The 15,691-nt window shown below is 41.3% G+C and overlaps 1 protein-coding gene across 6 annotated transcripts in view; it reads right to left on the reverse strand.

Annotated features, from left to right (window-relative positions):
* LOC140896301 (transcription initiation factor TFIID subunit 4) overlaps positions 1 to 15,691 on the reverse strand; it is a 200,672-nt gene that overhangs the window by 58,295 nt on the left and 126,686 nt on the right. For all 6 annotated transcript variants that reach the window (XM_073307901.2, XM_073307900.2, XM_073307898.2 and 3 more), the window contains one exon: positions 4,888 to 5,010. In XM_073307901.2, the coding sequence (XP_073164002.2) occupies positions 4,888 to 5,010 (123 nt within the window). The remainder of the gene's footprint in view (positions 1 to 4,887; positions 5,011 to 15,691) is intronic.

The following is a 15,691-nucleotide window of genomic DNA, read 5'->3' on the forward strand; positions in this document are numbered from 1 at the left end:
GCTGAGGAAACTGGGATTGTTTAGTCTGCGGAAGAGAAGAATGAGGGGGGATTTGATAGCTGCTTTCAACTAGCTGAAAGGGGGTTCCAAAGAGGATGGATCTAGACTCTTCTCAGTGGCAGCAGATGACAGAACAGGGAGTAATGGTCTCAAGTTGCAGTGGGGGAGGTTTAGGTTGGATATTAGGAAAAACTTTTTCACTAGGTGGGTGGTGAAGCACTGGAATGCGTTACCTAGGGAGGTGGTGGAAACTCCTTCCTTTGAGGTTTTTAAGGTCAAGCTTAACAAAGCCCTGGCTGTGATTAATTATTTGGGGATTGGTCCTGCTTTGTGCAGGGGGTTGGACTAGATGACCTCCTGAGGTCCCTTCCAACCCTGATATTCTATGATTCTATGACTTGATACTGAACACTCTGCAATTCAGTTCAGTAATTTTTTTTTTCTGGTAGAGGTTGGAGGTCTGGGGTTAGCTTGCTATGGAGTTTTAAGATGGTGGCTCTTCCACTATGTTAGAGGTTCTTTTTCTTTATCTCTGAAATGATTTTCTTCAATAAGTGGTGATTCACTGAACTAGCCCTGAAGCTGCTGTTGAAAGATCACTATTCAAAAAACATCTGTGCCAGCAAGTACCAGGAGAGGGGCCTTCACACGCTGCTTTCACTTGATATTTAAACTAACTATAATCTCAGATATTTCCAACATATACTTCATACTAGCGGTCTCTTTTGATGAAGAGCCAAAATGTGTTAATTAATATTACTGCTTAATCTAGACAAATATTTGCACTTGACTTGTGCACTTTCACTCCATGGAATATACAAATTTAATCCTAGTGTAGCTACCTGTACAAGGATGCTCAGACAGATTTTGAATTATTAGAAGCAACTCTTGCAAATTCATCAGGAATTTTATGATATTTAGTATTTTTTGTCAAGTCAGTTCCTGCAATTACATTAGAATCTCTGCTTTATAAAGAAAATCACGTTTCTAACCTTCATGGTTCTAGAGAAAAGCTTGAAACCGAACCATACAGGTTCAAAATGAAAAAAGGCAAAACGACCCAAAGTCTATTATTATTATTATTATTATTAAAATCTTATGATTTTGGGAAAACTGACTCATGATTTTTAAACATTTGAGGTTCACAAAATAATAGAAGGGTCCAAAATTCAAAACCCTGCCACAAAAATTGAAGTCCTTTAATCAAAATAATGTTGTTAATACTTTGATCTAATTTCTCAAAACATCTTCAGAAATCATCAGATGAACAAATAAAAAGAACATACTGAAATGCCCAAATTAAATTCTCTGAAAGGCATCATACATTCCCTTTTCCCCTTCCCTCTCCTCTTGAATTAAACTACATTAATATAGTAATACACAGCCTGAATGTTCGTTTGGGCTATGGGCTGCTACAGAGGAAGTTGCATTTCTACAGGATCACATAAAGGAAGGAAGACAAGGAAAGTACTAAACACAGAGTGAGTGAAGCATATAGAGAATAAGAAGATAAAGCACCAGAGAATTACAGTGAGTTAGTCCAGACAGAAACTAAAAGGGAATATATTTTCCTTATAAATATAACAAAAATTACCCCCCAACTCTTGGTTTTATTATCAAACACACCTTTTGATAGCAGGTCAGTTCAACAACTTGGTTCCTATTTCTTAGCCTTATTTAAAATTACACCACTGACAACAACTGAAGTGTGTAGCGGAGTATTTAATCAATTGCTTAAGAAAAAAGAAAACTTACATTATTACCAATTCTCTCTCACAAACACAACTAATATTTCAAGAAATCATAAGTTTAACTTACTTTAAAATTACATCACAGTGAATTTGCTTAGTATATTGGAAAATATGTTTCAATAGTTCTAATAGGTAACAATATTTCTTTACACAGTTTGTGTAATCAAAATTCTTTCACCTCAGCAAAGGTGAAATTGTCCCAGTATCTGAAATTGCTTTTTCACAATTATACATATTCTAAATATGAATAATCATTTTAACCAGTATTAATTACTAATATATTTTCTGGCCCAAGCAGAGAGATGAATCCAAGCAATACTATTTGTGTGTAGTTAGTTCAATTAACATAACATACTGTAAAATGAAGAGCCCTTTCTGCATCACCAGAAGCATCAGATCTTTGCACTGAAGAGTCCTAAATAAATCCTGCTGTTATGCAACATCCACAAAAAATGTTTCCAATGTAAGTACCTTAAAATACCATGTACACAAATACTGGAAAGAGTGACAAAACTGAAACAATAACTGACAATTGCATTGTGTAGAGGGAGAAATAGCTAACTTTGCAATCAGTAAGAATTATGTATGTAAATGAACATTCAGATCCTTTCTAAATATGATACTTAGCTTCAATAGTAGATTCCATCTTCTCATTGTTTTGAACTTTTAGAAAGTAAAATTTTCAAGTACTGAATGAGGTAACAGCCAAACAACTCATTACAGTCAATGGGATTCCTGTGGCTAAAACGTCACATGATACTTTGAAAAGATCTCCTTCAACACTTTCCCTGTTCTACTCTTTAATATTACTCATTAAGGACTATGTACAGGATTTAACACCTTGTGTGACTGCAGGCCCACAGTTTGTGGTTATGTGGTCACAAAGGCTGCTCCCTATTTCAGTGGATTTCTACACTCTCGGCAGTATCCATTAAGCAACTGCCCAATACTGACCCTTTCCAGTGGTGAATTCAGATTCCGTCTAGCACATGTGCCAATCAACACAACCCATAGGTTCTTCATCAGTCGACAGAAGATTAGAAGCTAAAAGCTCCTTTGCTGACCACTCAGAAGCAGGCCAGTCAAGGACAAAGAAGGTTGTGCAGTAATTATTCAGGCTGAAAAATTCCCCTTATTTCAGCTCCAAACAATCAAGTGAAGAGGAAACAGTAGCCTCCCCCCCACCATATGATTTTTCAATATCAGTGATAGCTGGGGCCTCCCTGACTGCCCTTCTCCATGGCTCAAGGGTATAAAAGACCCATCCTCTAACTAAAGGCTTGATTTTTAAACAGACCTGGTACTGATGGCTAATCCCATCCTTCATCTAGATATGGTCTTATGGATGTTCTCCACCTGTATTGTTGTGGTTAGTCACAAAGTGTATTAAATCCATTGAATTGGAGAGACAAGAAGAGGAGAAACAGTTGTGCACAAAACCCAGATAGATTGTTTAGGGTGGGTTTACACTAAAAATACTTGCATGTCAGGGGACATGGCTGTTCTCTATTGCAGCTGAAATCTGAGTCCATTGTGTAGTATAGTATAGATCAGGGGTGGCCAACCTGTGGCTCCAGAGCCACGTGCGGCTCTTCAGAAGTTAATATGCGGCTCCTTGGATAGGCACCGACTCTGGGGCTGGAGCGACAGGTGCCAACTTTCCAATATGCCGGGGGGTGTACACCACTCAACCACGGCTCTGCCACAGGCCCTGCCCCCACTCCACCCCTTCCCTCCCCCATCCCTTCCCCTGAACCTGCAGTGCCCTTGCTCCTCCCTCCCCCACACAGAGCCTCCTGCATGCCATAAAACAGCTGATTGGGAGGTGCTGAGCGGGGGGGCTGCCGGTGGGAGGGAGCCGCTCGGAGTGGGGGGAGTTGATAGGGGGGCTGCTGACGTACTACTGTGGCTCCCTGGCAACATATATTGATAAATTCTGGCTCCTTCTCAAGCTCAGGTTGGCCACCCCCGCTATAGATGGAAACTTAACGATCATCAAAACTGAGCAAATACTTTGGCACCAGCAAATGTAGCACATTCACACAAGGAAGAAGAGCTGAGAGGAGAAAGTTCCCCAAAAGGGAAACCTGTCTATGGGATGCAGCTAGAATGAAGAAAGCCAAAATTATTAGTTCAAAATTTGAAAGAAAATTTTCCTCAGAAGAGCTTTGTGGCAGGAATTAATTTCCTGGAATTTTCCTCAGAAGAGCTCTGTGGCAGGAATTAAACCTGCCTGCTGCTGTGCAGGTGGAATTGGCAGCCAGAACTTTAGGGAAATCATTGGCAACAAGGGAATGCCTACCAACAAATCTGGTCCTGCATCCAGGCTGAAGTACCCGTTGTAATGGATGTATACTGTTTAGCACAAAGAAGAACTGTTCTTTCATGCACTTCTGTTCAGATATTCTGTCTGTAGTGCTTCACCAGTGGTTTGAAGCATGTAAAAATGCATACTCTGGAACGTTCAATGATTTAGCCTGGATCAGTGAGACAGCTATTCTGTATAGTATACAGTCCTGCCTACATTATAAAAATGGAACTGTGCTTTCACAGTGTGAGGGGGCAGCCATTTTTAACACAGTCGTAACACAGACTGACTGTTACCAACATGACATACAAGCTCTCAACCCACACCTCAAGCAACTCCACAACTACTTGCTAATGATATTTCTCCCTGACTTGCTCTTTCTTTTCACCTTTCCTGTGTAGGTCACTTGTTGGCCAGCCTGAACCATTTTCAATTTTAAAAGCATTCTAAAAACATTTTTATATAGAGGCTTAAGTCCTTCTGGTTTAATTCTTAATTATTTTCAAAGAAAAATTACATATTGAAAGATGATTCTTGAAAGTTAAAGATAATGGAGATCTCATTTTAGACTAAATGTATTCCACATTGTCGTCTCTGGATTTTGGGTGGTGAAACACATGGAAAAATCAAGGAATCTGGACTCTATTTTTTTCTAATTCAATATTTTGTATCATCTTTTCCACATTACATAATCCACTAAGAAAACCAACTCACAGAATCTGTAGTTATTATTTGTACTCAGGAGTATTCCACAGTAATTACTAGTTTGTTTCCAAAATCACTGATTTTCACAAAAAAATTAATAGTTTTTGTTGCTTTTTTTTTTACCTCTCCTCCAATGGTAAGTAAGCCAGGTGAATCAAGCTTCCGTTTCTTCCGTGGACCAATAGCTGCCAATGCAGTTAGGTTGGCATCCCTCTGCCTCATCTGTGCTAGTTCTTGTTGCTGCATCTATTATAGGGAAAAAATATATAATTTTAAATTTCATTCACATAGCAAATGTTACTCTCAGGCCTGAACATGCAAAGTGGTGAAAGCTGAGAGTGCCCAAATGTCTTGCGCGATCATGCTGTATATGGCTATGCCAGATCTTAACAACTCAAACATGCAATGTCAGGGTGAGATTTTCAAAAGAATCACAGTGGCTTAGGTGCACAAATCCCATTGGTTTCCATGGGATTTCTTCTCCAAATCACTGAGCTTCCTTTGAAAATCCCACCCTTAAACACTGCCATTTATTTCATTGGCAAGTACTATGTACTATGTACTATGTACATATGTACTATGTACTATGGCAAACACTATACACCTTCAGACCATGACTTCTATGAAGCCTAAGTAGAAATAAAAAGCCAAAATAGTACAGTAATTCAAACACTTCCTTTCATTTCAAAATCTGAAGTTTATTTTGACCATTTCACCTACATTTAATATTCATTTTAAGAAAGTACTCAAAAATTCCTATATCTGAACATTAGGAAAAGATTTTTCTGGCAACATGGTAATGAAAAGTTAAATTTCCAATTACTATAAGGGATTAGGGTTTAGTTAACATCAGATTTAGTCACAGGCTGGAGGAAGGAAAACAACATACTTGATCTACAAGTCAGATACTATTTGTTGCAAAAAGGGGAAGAACAGAAAATAGGAAAAAATATTTCTTTGGCAAAGAAAAAGAATGCTTAAAATGTAGTATACTTAATGTTTTAAATCTGGTTATTCTTTGACACCTTCTCCTACTGTGAATTTAAGTTCTATTGTCTATTTTGCAACTTAAAGTTTGCATGATAATTTCAACACAAAAATTATACACATCCATACAACTCAATCATCTATAGGATAAAGGAATTAATTAAATGCCAAAGTGAAACATGAGCATAATGTCTATATGGTAGTGCAAAGGTCTATATGTACTTCCCTTTGCCAACTCATATTAAGTTTTTAGCTCAAATATCTTTGGCTGTCTTCCAGATTAAATGCCAGTTAGACAGACCTGCCCGCTTACCCTTTCAAGGTAGATAGGAACAGTGGTGAGCTCTAATCATTTACAAAGGTCATGATTGGAAGCTAGCCCGTAAGCAGTCATTTAAAATTCGATTGATCCCTATTTGTAGTCAGGGAAAGAAAATGGACATTTCAGCTGTATTGTAATTATGAGGCTTCAAGGCAACTGTAAATAGATGTGCAAATCTAGATACTGGCAAATACCTCAGAGAAGAAATTATTACTGTAGTAGAACACATAGCCAGGAAAGGTTGAAGATAAAACTGCATATAAAAAAGATCAATCATCTTTTTGCTAATTTGCCATGCTCACCAGCCTATAAGGGTTATCACAATTATCAGAAGTCTGCTGAATATTAAAGTTAGGGCCAGCTGGCTTAGCATGATCTCAGACAAAAGTGTAAAGCAGAGGGCTAACCCAGAATGTGAAATTTTGAACTGGAGAAGAGTTTTAATTTTATGGGAGGTTACAGTAAGGAATGCCGTATGAAAGGCAACTGACATAATACAAAAGATATTATTCAAATACATCATTCAAAGTTGGAATTCCTAGACCAACTGGACCTAAGTCCTTTCTTAGGCAAATGTACTATTTTGTATTACTGTATACAGTGTTAGCGTGAATGTTTAATATATGCACATAATATGACTGAACAGGTGTTCTCGGAATCATAATTCAAAATTCCTTGTCTTTTGTACAAGCACATTCTGAATCATTCTAAACATGGCACTGCTGTAGATTTTGCATAGTGGGGAAAATCCTTCCTTACCTCTAAGTCTGCCAAGTGCCCTGAGCTGTTTTATAGAGCAAACCTGGGAGCCTGCAAAGTGGATCAGCATCCATTTATTCCTTAGTTTCTTTGTCCTTTCATTTGTATTGTATTGTGTCCCTAGCCCAGTGGTTCTCAAACTGGAGGTTGGGACCCCCTCAGGGGGTCGCAAGCTGTCAGCTTCCACCCCAAACCCTAGTTCACCACCAGCATTTATAATAGTGCTAAATATAAGAACAGTGTTTTTAATTTATAAGGGGGTTCACACTCAGAGGCTTGCTGTGTGAAAGGGGTCACCAATACAAAAGTTTGAGAACCACTGCCCTTGCCTCTGTTTGCCAGAAGCTGGGAATGAGAGACAGGGAATGGATTACTTGCGGATTACCGGTTCTGTTCATTCCCTCTGGGGCATCCGGCATTGGCCACTGTCGGAAGACAGGATACTGGGATAGATGGACCTTTGGTCTGACCCAGTATGGCCGTTCTTATGTATTTTTGAAAATGAAAAGAACTATAGCTGACTGCTTGATATCATAGAGCAATGTGCCTAGTGTGTTTATTTTAATTACCACAATTTTGACTGTTCAAATAAACACACAGAGTATGTGCAATTGACTATAATAAAGACAAAGTGTGGTCCAGTGGATATGATACCAGACTGAGAGTCAAAGGACATTGGTTCTATTACACGGACCTGTTCTGTGATCATGAGCAAGTTACTTCACCTCTCTGTGCCTGTTTTCCCTCCCATCCTTTGTCTATGTTGTGTAGACTATAAACTTTGCAGCCAGGGATTGTCTCTTACTATGTGCCTTATTTATACTACCTACTATAATGGGGCCCTGATCTCATTTGAGATCTCTAGACATTACTACAATATAAACAAACAAACAGTTAGTACATTTCCAGTTGTGAAACTCCAGATACATACACAATACAGTTCGTGACCATCTGACTCATCAGTTCACACCTTAGTATCCTGTAGGAGAATACTTCATCCCACATGTAACTATTCCTTTTGTATGCATCCACTTCAAATATGTTCAAGACATTTGCCATCAGTGAGATGCACAAGTTAAAATTTTAAAAATAAGCTGCTTAGTTTAAAAAGTGGTGACATGTGAAACTGGTCCTGTATAACTCAGAACTCTCAAAAATCTTTAAAAAGTCATCTTTGAGATGTAATATGAGAAAGTAAAAGGCAAAGGAGATCATTTAAAAGTTTGCATTTTCTGAAAATAGCGGCTCAATGAAATTACATTCTCAACAGTATCTACAAAGTCACTATCATTACATTATGATTACCAGAATAGGCCTTGATCGTGCAAATGGCATTAACTTTACAAACAAGTCCTCCCATTGACGTCAACAGAACTTTTTACAATGCATAAAGTTAAGCACAGAGGTCTCTTCAGGATCAGGGCCTTTGGTGCCATCTTTGTGAAATTTCAGGAAATACTTTATAGCAGTAAACCAGCTCATCATATATATTTTTACACTTTTCCACATTATATGGATATTTAATATTAAAGACCAGAGCTTCGTTTTCACCAACTTTTACATCTAAATTTATATTAGAAACCCAAGCTAGATTATTCCCTTTGGAATGTGAATGCTGCCATTATTTCTTCCCCCATTCCATCAATCCCTCCCCCTCCATCTCATTACCCCACCCCTCCCCTTTCCATTCTTTCAGCCCTATATTTAGGACATAAACAAACATGCCAATCTATACTATACGAGAAAAAAAGCTTGTTTCGATACAGCTGTCCTTCAACATTTATAAATTCATAAATCCAGTTCATTTTACAGCATTTTAGAAGTATTAATCACTAATTGCGCCTTAAAAGTTTAAAAATAAAACATCTTTTCATGAGCCTTTTACCCTTTTCTGTCTGGCCAAGACTAATTTTTAGTGTGCTTTGAATGCAGCTGAAATTTACTTGGCTTTGTTGTTGTTGTTATTTAATAACAACTTTAACGTACAGAAGTCCTTTTTTACATAAAAGCATCTTTCTAGAGTTGCTGGATGAAAACAGCACTGAGGACATTTCTCATTACTTAACTACTGCAAAGCCAGCAGGGAGAGCACAAAACATCGTTTTGTTTTCCTCACACAACTGTTCATTATATTATTTTTAGTTTCTCAACAAAGAAGTGGCAGATTACAAATACACCATATTTAATATCAATCACAACTCCGCCCATCACATTATTATAATTGTGAGAAAGGCTGTAATTTTGGCACATGGCATAAACAAGCTGATAGCGCGTCTACTTGAGATGTCAGTGTTACCACTGCTTACTAATTATTTTCACAACACAGGAATATATGTCATGGTTATTCATGTTGTGTTTTGGAAATAATTTTAGAACAAGAATTTTAATTCTCTTCTGTGCAACAACAGATAATATGGTGGTGATAGTTCTAGAAATACCAATAAATAATTCAATTTTAAATGTAAACGGATGCCTTACATTTTTATTTCTTCTTATATTTTGCTATTTCTTCTACTGGCACGTCACATAACCAGTAAGAAGATGAGATGAGTGAGATGAGAATGGGTTTGTTTGCAAGACTTTTTTTCCTAGAACCAAAAACTAATGTTACTACATCCATATATGAAATTGTATATTACATACTGAGAAAATACAATGGCCTAAGATTACTCTCCAGTGTAACTCTACTGATTTGTACTAGATATGAATTTGGCCTGATGTGGCATTCACATGATTGTCTGACCCTCTGCAAGTGAAGACTACAGATATGAATCCAAACACTTTTTATAATTCTGAAAATGAAATAGCATGACTGCTGCTAGAATTCCTACTGCAGACAGATGGTTTTCCTCTTGAGAGAATGGGAAAGCAAATATCCCAGGAGGTGGAAACCAACAGATTTCAGGTCTTCTGGGATCTGTTGAGGTTAACTATGCAAACATACTAGTGAGTTTCACCTCCCGAATTTCAGAGCTTGTTAAAAGACAGATGTGAGTTAGACGCTTCCACCAAAATTAGCCAGAAATTTATATTTCAATGTATCTCATTTTAATGTGTGTCATAAAATATTCCTGAGATATTATAGTTAAATATATCTCAAGAATATTTTATGACACACATAACAAGATGGACCTGTTAATTTTATTTTTATTCAGTACATTTATTAACAAACCAATACTGGAAGTATTTGTTGAAAATAAAAATGCACAATTATTGTTTTTACAGGGGTTACCCACTTGATCTCACATTTTATGCACCCAAATCACTGCAGTCAGGTAGCTAGATGCCTCCATGCAGTGACTGGCACCCACAATTATTTCCTCTTAAAAATCAGTATCATTTAGTTAAATGAACACACATTCTAGATCACAGGCAACTTTAAAAATACAGCTATTATTTTGAGTTAGCACCTAAGCTCCATGAGCAAAGTTCATATTTTGGAACATGGTGCTTATGTATTTCTGCACCAATACATACTGATAGGTAGAACAATCTAATAACAAATGTAGACGCTTGGCTGAATACACATTCATTTGGTTCTGATTATTATAAATTCCCAGTCATTATAGGTATATTCTTTCATACACTGGTCCATATCCTGGTCTTGGCACATCCACACTCTAGCCACTGAGGTCTAAGTAGATCCCAAGAGAGAGCTCCATCAGGATTGCCAATATAGTATTATCTTGTCATCAAACCCCACCTCTACCCAGGACGGGGATAGACTCCATAATGCTGAATCCTACTAGTAGCAAAAAGACAGCTCACGAAAGCTTATGCTCAAATAAATTTGTTAGTCTCTAAGGTGCCACAAGTATTCCTTTTCTTTTTGCGAATACAGACTAACACAGCTGCTACTAGTAGCGGTAATAGTAAAGGTTTATATTATGATAGCACCCAAAGGCTTCACTATAATTTGGAACCCCATTGTGCTGGATGGGTTCCAAACACAGAAAAGAGAATTCCTGACCTGTAGGGTTTACAATCTAAAGATACAAAACAGTTGAAGGGTAGGGAATGGGGATATAATACACAAGCAAATTAATATGGTGAAGAATTGGTCCCAGGTTTATTAGTTACATGTATTGCAGACATTTGCTGCTGCTTCTTTTTTCTTTTTTTTAACTGGAGGTAGAAATGGGGAGGAAGGGATCAGGAAAAGGACAAGTAAAGAATAGTTACTGTTTGTCATTTGTCTTAGCCCTGGTCTACACTATGAGTTTAGGTTGGATTTAGCAGTGTTAGATCAGTTCAGCCCTGCACCCGTCCATGCTACAAAGCCATTTTTTCCAACTTTAAGGGCTCTTAAAACCGGTTTCTGTAATCCTCGCCAACAAGTGGATTAGTGCTGAAATTGACCTTGCTGGGTCCAATTTGGGGTAGTGTGGACGCAATTCGATGGTATTAGCCTCCGGGAGCTATCCCAAAGTGCTCCATTGTGACCGCTTTGGACAGCACTCTCAACTCAGATACACTGGCCAGGTAGACAGGAAAAGCCCTGCGAACTTTTGAATTTCATTTCCTGTTTGGCCAGCGTGACAAGCTGATCAGCACAGGTGACCATGCAGTCCCAGAATCGCCAAAAAGCTCCAGCATGGACCAAACAGGAGGTACTGGATCTGATCGCTGTATGGGGAGACGAATCCGTGCTATCAGAACTCTGTTTTTCACCCTGGATCTAGTACCCTTCCAACCAACCGAAGACGGGCTCCCGGACCTAGAAGGCGGAGAAGGGACCTCTGGTGAGTGTAACTTTGTAAATATAATACACGGTTTAAAAGCAAGTGTTTAACGATTAATTTGCCCTGAAGACTTGGGATGCATTTGAGGCCAATACAGCTACTGGAAAAATCTGTTAACATGTATGGGAATGGAGCGGAAATCCTCCAGGGACATCTCAGCGAAGCTCTCCTGGATGTACTTCCAAAGCCTTTGCAAAAGGTTTCTGGGGAGGGCAGCCTAATTCCATCGTCCATGGTAGGACACTTTACCACGGCAGGCCAGCAGCACGTAACCTGAAATCATTGCATGACAAAGCCTGGCAACGTATGGTCCCGGTGTTTGCTGGCATTCAAGCAACATCCGTTCTTTATCTCTCTGTGTTATTCTCAGGAGAGTGATATCATTCATGGTCACCTGGTTGAAATAGGGGAATTTTATTAAGGGGACATTCAGAGGTGGCTGTTCCTACTGGGTTCTTTGCCTGTGGCTGAACAGAAATCATACCTGCTGTTAGCCACGCAGTGTGGGGAGGGGTGAAGTGATCATCCCAGAGAATTGGGTGGGTGTGGGTGGGGTGGTTAGTTGGGTTTGTGCTGAACATTAACCCGAAAACTGTAGCCCCTCCTTTTAAATGGCCAACCCATTTTAAAGGGCCAACCCAATGGGTGCTTGGTATGTGAAATGAAGGCGCTGCTGTTTGAAACCATTCCCATACGTTAGGAAGGTTAAAGAAGCCAAAAGACTGTGGCTTACCATGTCTGCCTGCAAGCCGAATTCTGTTGCTCGCCGGCCCTGCGTGAGTGATCTCTCACACCATACCGGCAGGCCCTCAATATAAGAGGCAAAATGTGACCTTGTAAAGAAAGCACACATGCTATGTAATGTTAGCAGCTTGGTTCACCATGAAAGAGTCTACCCATTGTTCTCTAAAATGTCTCTTTTTAAAGACTAATCTCCCTTTTTCCCCTCCTGCAGCTGCAAATGTTTCATCGCTCCACGTATCAACTCCATCCCGGAGACTATCAAAGATTAGAAGCCGAAAAAATGCACTTGCGATGAAATGTTCTCTGAACTCATGCAGTCTTCCCACGCTGAAAGAGCCCAGCACAATTTGTGAAGGAAGACAGTGTCAGAGTCCAGGAAAGCACAAAATGAACTAGAGAAGAGGAGGGACGAGCGAGAGGAGAGGAGGGACGAGCGAGAGGAGAGGAGGCAGGAGGCATGGCTGAGGCTACTGGAAGATCAAACTGATATGCCCCAGCATATGGTTGAGGTGCAGGAAAGGCAGCTGGAGCACAGACCACTGCTGCAGCCCCTGTGTAGCCAACCGCCCTCCTCCCCAAGTTCCATAGCCTCCTCACGCAAGATGGCCCAAGCACATGGTGTGGGGCCGCTAGGCACCCAACCACTCCACCCCAGAGGACTGCCCAAGCAACAGAAAGCTGGCATTCAACAAGTTTTGAAGTGCAGTGTGGCCTTGTCCTTCCGTCCTCCCCTCCTCTAACACCCCACCCGGTGCTTCCTTCCTCCCCTATCCCTCCCAGGCTACCTTGGCAGTTATCCCCCCATTTGTGTGACGAATTAATAAAGTATGCATGACTTTGAAACAACAACGACTTTATTGCCTCTGCAAGCGGTGATCACACGGGGGAGGGGAGGGCAGTTGGCTTACAAGGAAGTAGAGTGAACCAAGGGGGCGGGTTTTCATCAAGGAGAAACAAACAGAATTTTCACACCGTAGCCTGGCCAGTCACGAAACTGGTTTTCAAAGCTTCTCTGATGCGCAGCACACCCTCCTGTCCTCTTCTAACCGCCCTTGTGACTGGCTGGGTGTAATCAGTGACCAGGCGATTTGCCTCAACCTCCCATCCCGCCATAAACATCTCCCTCTTACTCTCACAGATATTGTGGAGCACACAGCAAGCAGTAATAATGATGGGAATATTGGTTTTGCTGAGGTCTAACCAAGTCAGTAAACTGCGCCAGTGCACTTTTAAACGTCCAAATGCACATTCTACCACCATTCTGCACTTGCTCAGCCTATAGTTGAACAGCTCCTGTCTACTGTCCAGGCTGCCTGTGTATGGCTTCATGAGCCATGGCATTAAGGCGTACGCTGGGTCCCCAAGGATAACTATAGGCATTTCAACATCCCCAACTGTAAGTCCCTTGATGCAGCCGTTCCCACAGACCAGAGTTCCTGAAGATGAGAGCGCCATGTATCTTTCCTGGCCATCCCACGTTGATGTTGGTGAAACTTCCCTTGGGATCCAACAGTGCTTGCAGCACCATTGAAAAGTACCCCTTTTGGTTTATGTACCGGCTGCCTTGGTGGTCCGGTGCCAAGATAGGGATATGTGTTCCATCTATCACCCCACCACAGTTAGGGAATCCCATTGCAGCAAAGCCATCCACTATGACCTCCACATTTCCCAGAGTCACTAATCTTGATAGCAGCAGGTCAGTGATCACATTGGATACTTGGATCACAGCAGCGCCCACAGTAGATTTGCCCACTCCAAACTGATTCCTGACTGACTGGTAGGTGTCTGGCGTTGCAAGCTTCCAGAGGGCTATCGCCACTCACTTGTGAACTGTAAGGGCTGCTCTCATCTTGGTATTCTGGGGCTTCAGGGCAGGGGAAAGCCTGCCCCATTGCCACCAGGATGGCCAAATTGCCGGGGCCCGTACTTTGAAAGAAGTCTGTGTCCATGTCCTCATCACTCTCTTCACCGCGCTGCCGTTGCCTACTCGCCTGCTTTTGCAGGTTCTGGTTCTGCATATACTGCTGGATAATGTGCATGGTGTTTAAAGCGGTCACAACTGCCGCGATGATCTGAGCGGGCTCCATGCTTGCCGTGGTATGGCATGAGCAGGAGAGCAGAGTGGCAGCGGAAGCAGTGGGTGGATGATGATGCTGACAGCAATATGGCGCCTGCACCGAAAAAGGCGCGAAACAATTGTCAGCCATTGCTGTCACGGAGAGAGGGAGAGGGGAGCAAGGGGTAGGCTGGCAGCAGATGGTGCAATACGACTGCTAGCTGTCATCGTCTCCTGGGTGCTTACGGTGCTGCTGGCTGGGAGAGCAGCCTGAAGCAGAATGGCCCCCTCAAGAATTGAACTCGCAACCCTGGATTTAGCAGGCCTATACTTAAACCACTGAGCTATCCCTCTGCCAATATTCCAGACAGGACTGAATCTCCATTAGACAAAACTTAAAGAAGAGAATGACTTGAGTCGCTCCCATTAATGTCCAGGCACCCAACAGACCTTACCGAGGTCTGCCAGGAGCACCCATGTCTGCCCAGGCACCTCGACTGACCTCACAGAGGCCTGCCAAGAGCACCCAGGAGACGACGAGGACAGATACCAGTTGTACTGCACCCTCCGCTGCCACAAGACAATGAGCTGCTGCTGTGTAGCAATGCAGTCTCACGTCTGCCAGCATCCAGGAGACGTACAGTGACGGTGAGCTAGCGGGCTCCACGCTTGCCGTGGTATGGCATCTGCACGGGTGACCCAGGAAAAAAGGCACGAAACAATTGTCTGCCATTGCTTTCACAGAGGGAGGGAGGGATTGGGGGCCTGATGACATGTACCCAGCACCACCCGCGACAATGTTTTTTGCCCCATCAGGCATTGGGATCTCAACCCAGAATTGGTTGGCAGAGATTGCAGGAACTGTGGGATAGCTACACACAGTGCAACGTTCCAGAAGTTGATGCTAGCCTCGGTACTGTGGACGCACTCTGCCAACTTAATGGTCTTAAGTGGGGACACATACAATAGACTGTATAAAATCGCTTTCTAAAAAATTGACTTCTATAAATTCGACCTAATTTCATAGTGTAGACATATCCTTAGCCATAATCAGAAGAAAGAGGAATAGTTACTGTTTGTCATTTGTCTTAGCCATAATCATAAGGCAGGGTTTTGTATACCTTGTGGAATCACATTGTGGAGGGATTTGAAGGGAGACAACGTAGTGGCTGGGGAGTATTGGAGTGCTTTTCTTGTTCATTAGGGACAGCACGGGAGAAAGAGCAGCAGTATTAACAGGAGAAACTGACTGCTGAGCAAGTAAAGACTGGCAGAGTGAAGGTGGGAGTCGATGTCTCAGTAAGTTACTAGGTCACT

This window comes from Lepidochelys kempii, chromosome 12, assembly GCF_965140285.1.
Source record: "Lepidochelys kempii isolate rLepKem1 chromosome 12, rLepKem1.hap1, whole genome shotgun sequence".
NCBI classification, from domain to species: Eukaryota; Metazoa; Chordata; order Testudines; family Cheloniidae; genus Lepidochelys; species Lepidochelys kempii.